This window comes from Corticium candelabrum, chromosome 4 (genome assembly GCF_963422355.1).
Source record: "Corticium candelabrum chromosome 4, ooCorCand1.1, whole genome shotgun sequence".
NCBI lineage: Eukaryota > Metazoa > Porifera > Homoscleromorpha > Homosclerophorida > Plakinidae > Corticium > Corticium candelabrum.
In genome coordinates this window covers 1,320,877-1,331,978 of record NC_085088.1, presented here as the reverse complement: position 1 = coordinate 1,331,978, position 11,102 = coordinate 1,320,877, and the positions used below count along the sequence as shown (strand labels likewise).

Below are 11,102 nucleotides of genomic sequence, written 5' to 3'. Positions count from 1 at the left end.
GCACACACACACACATATATATAAACCAAAAGCTCGATGGCAACCCATATAGGACCACGCCCATTTCTGTTGTGCGACCCGGATTAGAAGCCTCGCTACGCTCGGCAATAAATATATAAATAAATAAATAAATAAATAAATATAATCAATCTTATATACTATAGCAATCTTTGGAGTTCTACAACTTCTGGCTCGCGCGGACTGCGTAGACGCGAAGCCATGCTGTGTGCGTTATTATTGCTGTCGTTGTCTTCAGCATCTCAGTATCCTCGTGATGTACTAACTCCTTACGTGCGGAACCACGGTCCTGAACACGATCAAGAGCACGTGTGGTCTCTACAGGACCCCAATTGGGGGTCTCTCACATATGAATCATTTGCAGCTTCCGACGTAGAGAAGGAACCTGTTGCTCTCAGGAGGCAATTCGTGGACTACAATACTCGCCATCAGGCAGTACCAGGTCACATCGTGTATGCAGAGTTGCCCAGACGGACGTTTTCAGTAGTTGAACCAGGAGGGCCTGGTGGGTGTGGCATCAATCCGATTGGAGAGAGTGGGGACTACGCACGCTATCCGTGGCCTATCCAGGCTACTGTAAAGGACACTGCTGAGAATTCTGAGTGCCTAGTTGCTATGAATGCCGGCTACTTTGGTGTTCATACGGGCCAGTGTTTTGGTAGTCTGGTTGTGGATGGTCACATCATTCAGGTGTCTAACAACACACCAAATGCTGCGTTTGGTATTCGACAGGATGGGACTTTGCTGACTGGATATATCCCTGATGAGGAGATTAGTAATCAATCTAATCCATTAGTTCACTTGGTGTCGGGTGTCATCTGGTTGGTTCGAAATAGTGTTAATTATGTCCAGGAAAGTGCGAAGGCAGAGGCTTCGGAAAACGAGGGAACAGGGACAATGAAACAATTTATTGATGTAATTTCGGCCAGAACAGCTATAGGGCATGATAAAGAGGGAAGAGTGATTCTAGTGCATGTGGAAGGTCAAACAGATCAGAGAGGGTATGTATAATCAATTATGTTTTATATCAATATTCTATCAAATACTTTGAAATGCAATTTGTGTGTTAGTATGGACCTTAATGACTTTGCTAATTTGCTGGTTCGTCATGATTTGGTAAATGCGATTAATCTGGATGGAGGAGGATCAGCAACAATGGTAGTGAATGGAACACTTATTAGCTACCCTACAGACCATTGGTAAGATTGTTATCAATCATATTCTTGTTCTACACAGAATGATATCAATCTTTGCTATAGTAAAGGAGCATTTCGTTGTATGCGTGAGGTGTCAACTGTTGTGTGTGTTCGCCGGCCAGTTTGTAGATATCCTAGTTGTAGTGGACATGGCCACTGTTGGTTGGGTGTGTGTCACTGTTATGAGCCATGGACAGGAGACGCGTGTGAACGATTGAACTGCACTGCCGTCTCTTGCAACAACAGAGGGAACTGTTCAGAGGGTTTGAAAGAGTGTGATTGTATAGCTCCTGGTTACACAGGAACTTTTTGTAGCCATGGTTTGTCTTTGCATTTGTTGCCTCTGTATGTGTGTCCATTCAATCGGTTCTTCTTTGCTAGTATGTCTGCAAGGTTTCTATGGTCGTGGTTGTAAATTGAAATGCCCTTGTTACCATGCTTCAACATGTAGTCCATTCACTGGTCATTGTACACAGTGTGAGCCTGGATGGATGGGAAAATACTGCAATGAGAGTATGTGGACTATTGCACACTTTACTGTGGTTGCGCCAGACTTAGCCAGTCAGTAAACAGTTGAAAGCATGAATATACAGATGGTGAATACAAGAGAACAGGATAGACAGACAGACAGACAGAGGCACAGACAGATGTCACTAATGAAGTGGTATTGTATCTTGTTCAACATTAATTGACTTGTTATTGTTCATGTAGCTTGTATGGTTGGCTACTTTGGACAAGACTGTCTCCACAAGTATTTCTGTTTTCTGTTTGACTGTTCACTGTCAAGACAAAGTTGTTGTGACTTGTTCCAGATGTGACTGTTCTCAGCATTGCAGCTGCTCTCATTTCACTGGTGAATGTATGTGTGATGAGGTTTGTTTTAAATCAAATTCTCTTGAAAGTATAGAATCACGCACATTTGTGCTTGTTCGTCGTTCAGGGTTCAGAAGGTCCTACTTGTATTAATGCAATGAGAATGACTAATGGCTCTGATGCTTCTCCCACCAACATGTATGGGATGGCAATTCTCTGTTGCTGTTTGCATTTATGGTCATGTTATGTTGTACTATACTAGTTCTAGTGATTCTAGTGGTATATCACTGATTCTTGTTGTGTTACTTGGAGCCAGCGTTCTTCTCAATGCTCTTCTCACTTGTGCTTTGTCATATTCATCACAAAGAACGAAGAGTAGATATGATATTAAATTGTGATGGAGTGCTTGTACAGAACTAATATTCTGATTGTAATTCTGATATATAAATATAACTACACCAGATATCCGAGTTCTAGAATTGAAGTACCAGGTGGCCACTGATAACATTGCAGATGAGAAGGAACACGCGCGCACACACACACAAACACTAGAGCTGAACTACTTATGAAACATACATGTACATGCATACACATTATGACATACATACATAAACTGTATATTAAATGTGAAGTAAACAAGGAGCTAGTCTTGACATCCCTACTATGCATGCGATAGAAAGGGTTGTGTTTGGTACTTGAATTTCTTGAATAACGTAAATTGAAACGCTTGAAAAAATGGTATTTAATATGCCAGCTAGCGCAACGCACACAGACCTGTGGTGACTAATGAAAAGCCACTAAGCAAGCAGCAGACTGAGATGACATCTAATGCAGGCGCCGAAATGTCAAAGCATTATCTTGCCATAATGAATCCAGTTGCAGGAATGTTCTTGTCGCCATTGTCTCCACTGCACACAACCGTGTTGCCACAGGAAGTGTCTCGATATGAATCAGGAACACCACAAACATCACCATAACCTCCAAACCCAAGTCGAGAATCCACACTCGAACAATCGTTCTCCTGGTTAGCAATGATTCCTATGCGTACTTTGTCATGTGGATGACCTGATGCTATATTATTGAATCCTTCCTGATTGCAATTGGGTTGCAGTGATGCCTGTGATCCAATCAAGCTCTTCCACTTATTTCGGCCAAGATTTGTGGCCTTGTGACTCCCAGTTGAAGTAAGACTGAAGAGTGACGATGCTTTGTATGAAAACGTGATCCATCTTGTAGTAGAGCCAACTTGCATTCCTAGTCTCATCTCTGTAAAGCTCAGTGTCCAGTAAGACTGCAGTTTACATTCATTCTTATCAAGAGCTCCAACTTGTGATGGATTTAACTCTTTCTTCTCTTTCCAAATGCTCTTGTCATACGAGAAAGTTGTTTTTGTGCCATCCATCTTGATGATTAAAGTCCAGCCACCACCATCACTTTGCATTTCACAGTATGCCTACAAATATACATGCACTTGATGACTTATCATCTAAACAAACATACAACCCCATCTGCATTGAGACATAAGCATTAACCTGAAAAGCAGGATCTGTCTGTGATGGTTTAATCCAGTAGGCGCCACTTTTTGTCACACCCTTTTGCTTGAGATCTGCACAGTGTTTGCCTGGATTGTTCACAGTACCATGTTGTGCATCTCCAGTCAAGAAAAGCCATAGTGCACCATCACAATATGCAACTGACTTACTGTTTGGTTCATAACGAAGCAAACCTGTCCAAATATTAACACATTTTTACAAACACGTTCTGTGTCAGTCAATAATCGATATTGTTGATTGCACCTGTAGTTGTCTTGTTACATGTTGCAGTAGAAGTTACAAGCTTCTGTGGACCAGGAGGACCTTGTGGACCAGTTTTTCCATCTGTTCCAGCTGCTCCTTGTTTCCCTTGCTCTCCTTTTACTCCCTTGAGCCCAGCAGCACCAGTGCCTCCCTTTTGTCCCAAAATACCTTTATCGCCTTTACTTCCAGTCAGACCTGTAGCCCCTTTCTGTCCTGCTGCTCCAACGACCCCTTTAATACCCTGTACTCCAACTTCTCCTTTCCGCCCTTTTTCACCAGTCTTGCCTGCTAAACCCGAGTCACCCCTAGGACCCTGTATGCCACTTGCACCATCTACGCCTGGTGCGCCCTGCTCTCCTTTCTGACCAGATAAGCCATTTTGACCTTACACAAGTGACCACATTAACACTGAACCCTTACAAAACAAGAAGACTGTCAATAACTACCTTTTTCGCCTTTCATGCCACCATCACCTTTAGAACCCTGTGGGCCTTGTGGACCCTGTAACAAAATTTAATTAAGCTTGAAAGTTTCTCCTGCTTTGTAATATCAACCCTACCGAATCAGGAAGTCTCAAAAGTCTGCCATCCAACCAAACACCCGTCACTGTTCCTTGTTCAGAGCTTTGTCCCGTTCGAAACGTCACATTCCCTTGTGAAACAAACTCAAGATTTCCATGGTTGTCTGAATTCACTCGAGGCCTTTTACTAGTTACAAATTCAAACGATCTGAGGATAGCACAAGCAGCTACATGAAGAAACGTTGATCATACACGTCATGAGCATCAACACCGCATTGGACTGCCACTAGCAGAACGCAGACCATGAAAAGAACATCCATAGCTACAGCACACCAACCAATGATTGCTGTAAACAGAAGACCACGTGAGGTCACGAGCGTCAAGCGTCGTCCTCTCTCACGTTGATTGCCGCATCCCCCAACTTCAGTCATGCAAATTGCGTGTCTTATGCCTTAACAGTGCGCGCACTGTACGTGAACTGTGCCTACATTATGGCCATCACACAAGTCACGATTACATCCTAAAAAGTGCTCCAATTGCAGCTGCAAGTGCAGATTAAAATTGAGCAAACAACAGCATACAAGCTGTCAGGGGGAAGGGGAGTGCATACTGATTCGCTTTCCGAAATCGGTGCTTAGCAATTATCAACTCTACTACAAAAGTTTCTAAGACACGTAAACAATTAAATGGCTCGTTTCAAAGTACATTATAAAACTTACATCTGTAACTTGCAACACGTGTAATCAACTAACAGGATGCGGAATAGTATAGGGTAACCACCATTTCACCAAGTTGTAATACAATAAATTGACCTTTATTACTCTACACATATGGAGCAGTATGCACCAAACCATCTATTCCTAAATACATACAATCTCTTATGAAAGATAATATCTATTAATTATCATAAGATCTTAAAATACATGATTAATACTCCATAATCACATTTATATGAAAATAATTACATTATGCAATACAATGCCTTGATTTATGTAAATCAAATTGTGCTTTTGTGTTAGTTTACCAAACAAACTGCCTAAAATCTACCTCAACGCTTGCTAGTATTTTCTCCAAAGTCGATGCCATAGCAAAGCGAGTGGCAATAAAGCTGCCCTCTGCTGTAGCCGTCCATCAAAGACATTAAAATTGCATTTTTGAATGGCATCCAAAAAGCTACTGCAAGAGATCTAAAGGACAACAGGACAACATGACAGACACAAAATAGAAACCATACAGCCATTTGCTTACTGCTGGCAGCAAACATGTCTTTGCATCAGACGTCATCTTGCTTGACAAACTTCTAGCCTTAAGAACACATGCCATCATTAAAACTCTCAAATTGCACAGGCAAACATTAATTAACACAGCGGCTGGTGACAATAATTGCCTCACCATGTTTAGATGCATGTTTGCTTGGCTGGCAACATCATACACAACATCCTGCAAACTACTGCTGTTCTGCCTTCTCAAAACATCCTCTTGTGACAGCCGATGCTAAAAAATTAGTCAACGCTGTAATTGATGGCATAAACAGGACTGAAGGTAATCACCAAAGCCAACAGTTCCATAGGCAAAAACACCTTCTTGTTGTGTGCATGGTAAGGTGTAGCTCTCAGCAGAGTGACAATTCCCTCTGCTTTACCTAGATGACTGGCTGCATGATCAGATTGTACATCCCTCACACCTGTAACCAACAAATTTCTATACAAAACTTTTTACAGCATTCCATAATGAGACTGACCCACAGCTTCTAGAGTCAGATAAAGAGTAGAAGATGATGTATTCTCAGCATAATCTTCCACATCTTTCAATGTTACATATAGTCGGTCATCCAGATTAGACTCCTTCACACAGCACATTAAATACTATAGTCACCTGGTCCTTACTTCTATGTCTGCTCCACGTTGTGAGCAATACAAAAGTTTGCTCAAACATCTCAATAAAAATTAATGAATGCTTCACAAAAGACTTAATTAGGAAAAATATACAATCCATACAACATTGGCATATTGAACTATTATTTATTATTTACCCGTGCATCCAACAACCGTGTCAGCCACTGCTTCGATAATTTCTTTGTTCTAACAGCTTCTCTCAGAGCAACAGCAACTGGTTGGTTAGGAGATGATGTCTATATAAATATGCAGATAAATTTAAAATTTGTGATAGATTAATCACATCATGTCTTACACTGTAAATGCTGTTTAGTGTATCTCTCCAAAACTTAATTCTCATTTTCCCAATTTCCTTGTCAGATACTATGCTGCGAATCTATCAGATTCATAAAAAAACAAGTGCTGTAGTTGTACAGAAAATCTCGCCCATCTGTGAGTTACTTGTCTGTGTATCTGTATGCTGTTTGTCTCTCCGTCTTTGTTTGCTAGCTGTCTGATTGATTATGCCAGAAAGTCGTTTTCTATTCATTGTACAGAATTTCCGTTCACAGTCAACAGTGCTAACTGGCAGAAATTCCATTCACAGCCAGTTAGCACTGTTGACTGTGAACGGACATTCTGTACTGAATAAGGACAATACAAGCGAGAGCACTAAGATTAATTTATTAAGGTAGAAAGCCCTAGAGTATTGTTCCTAGCAAGAAGCTGCTGCATCTGGTGCAAACTGCATTTGGGTAGGTTTGCCTCATCAGAACTTCCCATTCTGCATCTTCAAGTAGTAATGTGTTTGCTCACCACCATCTCGATACGCCACATACCACTGTGCTTACGCATTGCGCACATAATCCGCATGCGCAAGCAGGCCTACTAAAAATATCTGAACCACGCTACCACGCTCTAGAAAGTACGCTGCTGTATGTTTGGCTCAATGGTCGGTCGGTCTGCCTGCATTTGTCCGTGAAGTAAATAACTGACCATAGCTAGTTCCACGTTGAAAGCTCTAATAGCAAATGCTGCTTGCCTTGCACCAGAGGGGAGCAGCAAGAGTGCAAGGTAGTGTTCATAGTCGTGCTGCCTTCGCAACAAAAGCTGAACAGTTCACCAATCTTTGATGTTTCAAACGTACACGTAACAATTACTCCTAACTTCACTAAATTAGTGATATAGCTATTGTCCATTCCGCTGAAACATCTTCTCCCAACACACCGCCACTTTCCTAAATTCAATCGTGAGCGCCACATCATATCCTCCAATTCAACCTCAGGATCACACACCCGGATGTCATGCTGCAGAGCGCGTGACACAATAAATTTGAGATATTTACTATAAATTAATTTCATATGTATCTAGTTACGTTTATCAACACTAGTTCTATATAATCCAGATTCTACACCAACCGCTTGTGAAACAGACTGATATCCTTTCTCCCTATAAAAATCAAAACATCAAATCCAAGAAACTAAAATCACTATTAAAAATCATATAAAAATACTCAGAGTTTATTGCGCCAACCTCAAGGTTATAATAGATACTGTAATGTGCACTAGTTCATTCAAAAGGTAAAAACAGCTTGCAATATAACTAATTACCTCAATATGTGAGCCAACTCTTTTTTTATACGTCCAACAACTGGAGGGCCTTCATATGCCAAAGCTGTGTACAGTTGAACAAGTGATGCACCTGCCGTAATCTTTTCAAAAGCATCTTTGCCAGAGGAAATACCACCCACCCCAATGATAGGTATTTTACCTAACAAAGACACTTCGATAAACACAAATATAAATCTCGACCTAAATCAGAAATTACATTATCGAAACAGTACACATGAATAAAGCCACACATGTAAAAATAAAAATAAACAAACTGATGCAAAAACAGATAAATCCAAAAACTGGTGACACACTATTAACTCAAATGGAGATAAGTTGGTTTCCCACCTGATGTTAGACGATACATATCTCTAATCATGGCAGTAGACAACGGCTTCAAAGGAGGTCCACTCAAACCACCGATCTCACTGCTATACCGGCTCTCCAATGCTTGAGGTCTCACTGTTGTTGTATTAGTAACAATGAGCCCATCTAGAGCGCTCTAGGTCAAAAATCAGACAAATCATTGCAAAGTTTTTTTAGTGCAACAGAAACTGTTGATGTTTGTTTGTATACAGAAAAGCTAGAGTCAGTGTGTGTACTTTTCTGTTGTTGTCCTGTCCTCTCATTTAATGATCAATGAATATAAACTTCTTACTCATTACTACTGTACTGTTTAGCCCTAAGAGACAAAGCTGTGAATACTTGACTAACTAACTGACTGATCAACAACTGACTGTGGACGTGCAAACTGTCTGTTGATGGTCTTACATTTCGTCTGCAAATAACAGCAGCAATGTCTTCCTTGTCGTCATCAGACAAATCAGGTGCTATCTTCACCAACAGTGGAGGTCGATTAACCAGGCAATCCCTCTCAGCCATCACCTTATCAATAAGCTCCTCAAGTTGTTTTCTCTTCTGCATGCTCCTCAATCCAGGTGTATTAGGTGAAGATACATTAATGACAATGTAATCAGCAAAACATCCAAGTTCTCTGACTCCCTTTACGTAGTCAGCAATGGCATCAGTAGACGTTTTATTTTTACCCAAATTGACTCCCAATACAAAAGGCATGTCACGAACAGCTACACCAGCTACAATTAGAATGAATAACAGTAAGTTAGAGACAACAATTTGGCACTGTCAGTCAAAGGGCAAATATAGTATGTTTAATCCCTGGATTCTCCACACCTAACCAGCCCAGAGGATAAGACTAAACTATTGTTGCCTTAATTGGATATGACTGCACTACATCTACAGTACTATATATGCATCACTCTGATTATAGCTATCAAACACTCCACTGAACCAAAAGACAGACATTCTTTGTGGTCTAATCTAAATCTAAATTATATTCATTTGCCTACCTCGTGTAGCTTGAAATTCCTTGATTGCCATCCAGCCTTTTAATCTCTTCCATGCAATAGCATGTCCACAACTATTGAACCCATATCTATAGCAACAAACAAACAGCACAAAGTGTATCAAGTAGCAGTCACAGAACTGAATATCTGAGTCAATTATTTCCTTTTGGAAATACATTGAGCACCGATAGCAATTCATAGTGAAATTAGAGTCAAAACATAGTCACAATGTACTTGCTATATGTCAAACTCAAACTGTAAACACCTTCTTTGATTAATCACTTGGCTTAAAAAAAGCATGCCAAACACGGTTACTATATCAGGAGAATGCTGCGCTATTTTCTAATACTTGCGGTCCCTCTAATCTGATAAAAACTACACTGAATAAGGGCACACATGCCTACTCACCCACACCAAAATGATTGGTAGTTCCCAATACATAAAATTTAAATTATTAGGTATTTTAGAATCACCACCAAATATTAAAATTGAAGTATCACCAAATTCTTCTAGATTTACAGTAATGCAAGACTCGATTATTGACCTATTAATAATGGCACAATCTTCTTGCAGTCGAAAGACTCTTGGTTTTGGATTGCCCTCTTGAGGTTGTGGAGTAATGCTGCCAACTTCAACAAAGCCAAAGCCCATATGAAACAGGCCGCTCATAGCTTCTGCATGTTTGTCAAAGCCAGCGGCCAAGCCAACAGGATTGACAAATACTCGACCAAACACAGTTGTCATCTGCAACATCAAAGCAAGTGAAAGTTGCAAACCGTAAACTGTAAAGTGTGTGTGTGTGTGTGTGTGTGTGTGTGTGTGTGTGTGTGTGTGTGTTGTGTGTGTGTGTGTGTGTGTGTGTGTGTGTGTGTGTGTGTGTGTGTGTGTGTGTGTGTGTGTGTGTGTGGCGTCACTTGGCAAACCTCCCGAGTTTCACCCACTGCACAAAGAACAAAGTCTAAGTAAGATGAGAGAGATCTGGATTACTGAGGACAATGGTTTGATTTAGCAAACAGTTCCAATACTGTGTGGCATAATGCCTACGGTAGAGCTCTTGCGTCAGCAAGATTAGAACAACCTACTCTGCAATGTTAACAGTGCTTACGCCTTTTCCAACGAGACAGTGATAGAAAACATAAGCTAGTGTAGTGCAGAACACCAGCTAGAAACCGATCCACCAACAGCGAGTCACAGTCCAATGTACTCTTTGCAAACAATGGTATCTGCATGAGGCAAGGCAGATATACAGTTCACAAGTGTCTTTCTAGTTCTAGTTAATTGACTTTGTTCTCTTTTGCAGTCGAGAGGTAGCGCGACCGTTCTATAATTACTACAGCAGTGATGCAGGAGGAAGAGGAGGTGTGTGTGTGTGTGTGTGTGTGCGTGTGTGTGTGTGTGTGTGTGTGAGTGTGTGTGTGCGTGTGCGCTTGAGGATAACTTAGCTTAATTAATTACCAATATTTCTCTATCTTCTACTGTGTCTCTTTGCTTTGGAACAAATCCAAGGGAAGCCACTCGAACTGCTGCTCTGTGTGCTCTTTCTGGATCCATAATTCTTGTCAACGGCATGATGACAAAGTCGTAAGCAGTCTGTCCTCCAAACACTAGCAGACCTGCAGCTCCTAGAGACACTGCTGCTCCCACACCAGCCACGTACGTGGCGGCCTACAAAAAAATTAAACACAAATTTTAATTTTAATTCATTAACTATATGTATTATTAAATCAGTATTATTATTAACTGTGTACACGGTTTCGCTGTGCCCACACCCACGCAATGACCCAACCTCTTTTAGCTAAGAAGCAAATAAGATTCAGTAGTTACAACGTCTCACCTTACTTTCATAGCAATGTATCTCTTCTCGGACATTCCTATTTCTAGTTCTTTGCGAAACACGATATAAAATCACTG

General features: G+C 40.9%; 4 protein-coding genes across 7 annotated transcripts; 1 reads left to right on the top strand and 3 right to left on the bottom strand.

Moving 5' to 3' along the window:
• Positions 1–219: 219 nt before the first annotated feature.
• LOC134177954 (N-acetylglucosamine-1-phosphodiester alpha-N-acetylglucosaminidase-like) lies at positions 220–2,492 on the top strand. Its single transcript, XM_062644733.1, has 8 exons — positions 220–1,019; positions 1,089–1,217; positions 1,278–1,534; positions 1,596–1,727; positions 1,926–1,965; positions 2,027–2,087; positions 2,155–2,225; positions 2,290–2,492. The coding sequence occupies exons 1-8, from the start codon at positions 220–222 to the stop codon at positions 2,423–2,425; spliced, it is 1,626 nt and encodes a 541-aa protein (XP_062500717.1). The 3' UTR covers positions 2,426–2,492.
• Positions 2,493–2,721: 229 nt separating this feature from the next.
• LOC134178409 (collagen alpha-1(XI) chain-like) lies at positions 2,722–4,723 on the bottom strand. Its single transcript, XM_062645288.1, has 6 exons — positions 4,596–4,723; positions 4,383–4,530; positions 4,270–4,324; positions 3,824–4,207; positions 3,560–3,753; positions 2,722–3,480 (listed from the first exon to the last, which is right to left on the bottom strand). Exons 1-6 carry the CDS (start codon positions 4,661–4,663, stop codon positions 2,881–2,883), a joined length of 1,449 nt encoding a protein of 482 aa, XP_062501272.1. The 5' UTR covers positions 4,664–4,723; the 3' UTR covers positions 2,722–2,880.
• Positions 4,724–5,158: 435 nt separating this feature from the next.
• On the bottom strand, positions 5,159–7,510 carry LOC134178128 (NADH dehydrogenase (ubiquinone) complex I, assembly factor 6-like). Of its 3 annotated transcripts, XM_062644924.1 has the most exons (9): positions 7,385–7,510; positions 7,214–7,327; positions 6,534–6,614; positions 6,376–6,474; positions 6,085–6,187; positions 5,894–6,027; positions 5,736–5,837; positions 5,592–5,648; positions 5,159–5,530 (listed from the first exon to the last, which is right to left on the bottom strand). In XM_062644924.1, exons 2-9 carry the CDS (start codon positions 7,214–7,216, stop codon positions 5,402–5,404), a joined length of 708 nt encoding a protein of 235 aa, XP_062500908.1. In that variant the 5' UTR covers positions 7,217–7,327; positions 7,385–7,510; the 3' UTR covers positions 5,159–5,401. The 3 variants fall into 3 exon arrangements, with proteins under 3 accessions (XP_062500908.1, XP_062500907.1, XP_062500909.1); XM_062644923.1 differs by having other exon boundaries at positions 7,214–7,485; XM_062644925.1 differs by lacking the exons at positions 7,214–7,327; positions 7,385–7,510 and adding an exon at positions 6,680–6,766.
• On the bottom strand, positions 7,500–11,091 carry LOC134178127 (dihydroorotate dehydrogenase (quinone), mitochondrial-like). Of its 2 annotated transcripts, none has more exons than XM_062644921.1 (8): positions 11,031–11,091; positions 10,647–10,856; positions 9,736–9,935; positions 9,195–9,280; positions 8,599–8,921; positions 8,176–8,329; positions 7,828–7,987; positions 7,500–7,666 (listed from the first exon to the last, which is right to left on the bottom strand). In XM_062644921.1, exons 1-8 carry the CDS (start codon positions 11,058–11,060, stop codon positions 7,585–7,587), a joined length of 1,245 nt encoding a protein of 414 aa, XP_062500905.1. In that variant the 5' UTR covers positions 11,061–11,091; the 3' UTR covers positions 7,500–7,584. The 2 variants fall into 2 exon arrangements, with proteins under 2 accessions (XP_062500905.1, XP_062500906.1); XM_062644922.1 differs by having other exon boundaries at positions 11,026–11,090.
• Between the last annotated feature and the right edge of the window lie 11 nt (positions 11,092–11,102).

Bases quoted from the DNA above. Each gene is read 5' to 3' on its own strand.
- LOC134177954 (XM_062644733.1), top strand. From the start codon at position 220: ATGCTGTGTGCGTTATTATTGCTGTCGTTGTCTTCAGCATCTCAGTAT. The intron at 1,020-1,088 runs GTATGTATAATC...TTTGTGTGTTAG, and splicing joins GGTCAAACAGATCAGAGAGG to TATGGACCTTAATGACTTTG. The intron at 1,966-2,026 runs GTATTTCTGTTT...GACTTGTTCCAG, and splicing joins GGACAAGACTGTCTCCACAA to ATGTGACTGTTCTCAGCATT.
- LOC134178409 (XM_062645288.1), bottom strand. From the start codon at position 4,663: ATGGATGTTCTTTTCATGGTCTGCGTTCTGCTAGTGGCAGTCCAATGC. The intron at 4,208-4,269 runs GTAGTTATTGAC...CACTTGTGTAAG, and splicing joins TGGCATGAAAGGCGAAAAAG to GTCAAAATGGCTTATCTGGT. The intron at 3,754-3,823 runs GTGCAATCAACA...ATATTTGGACAG, and splicing joins ATGTAACAAGACAACTACAG to GTTTGCTTCGTTATGAACCA.
- LOC134178128 (XM_062644924.1), bottom strand. The intron at 6,188-6,375 runs GTAAATAATAAA...TGCTGTGTGAAG, and splicing joins CACGGTTGTTGGATGCACGG to GAGTCTAATCTGGATGACCG. The intron at 5,649-5,735 runs GTGAGGCAATTA...TGTGTTCTTAAG, and splicing joins CAAACATGCATCTAAACATG to GCTAGAAGTTTGTCAAGCAA.
- LOC134178127 (XM_062644921.1), bottom strand. From the start codon at position 11,060: ATGTCCGAGAAGAGATACATTGCTATGAAA. The intron at 10,857-11,030 runs GTAAGGTGAGAC...ATTTTTTTGTAG, and splicing joins AGAGATACATTGCTATGAAA to GCCGCCACGTACGTGGCTGG. The intron at 9,281-9,735 runs GTCAATAATCGA...TTGTTGCTATAG, and splicing joins GATTGTGCCATTATTAATAG to ATATGGGTTCAATAGTTGTG.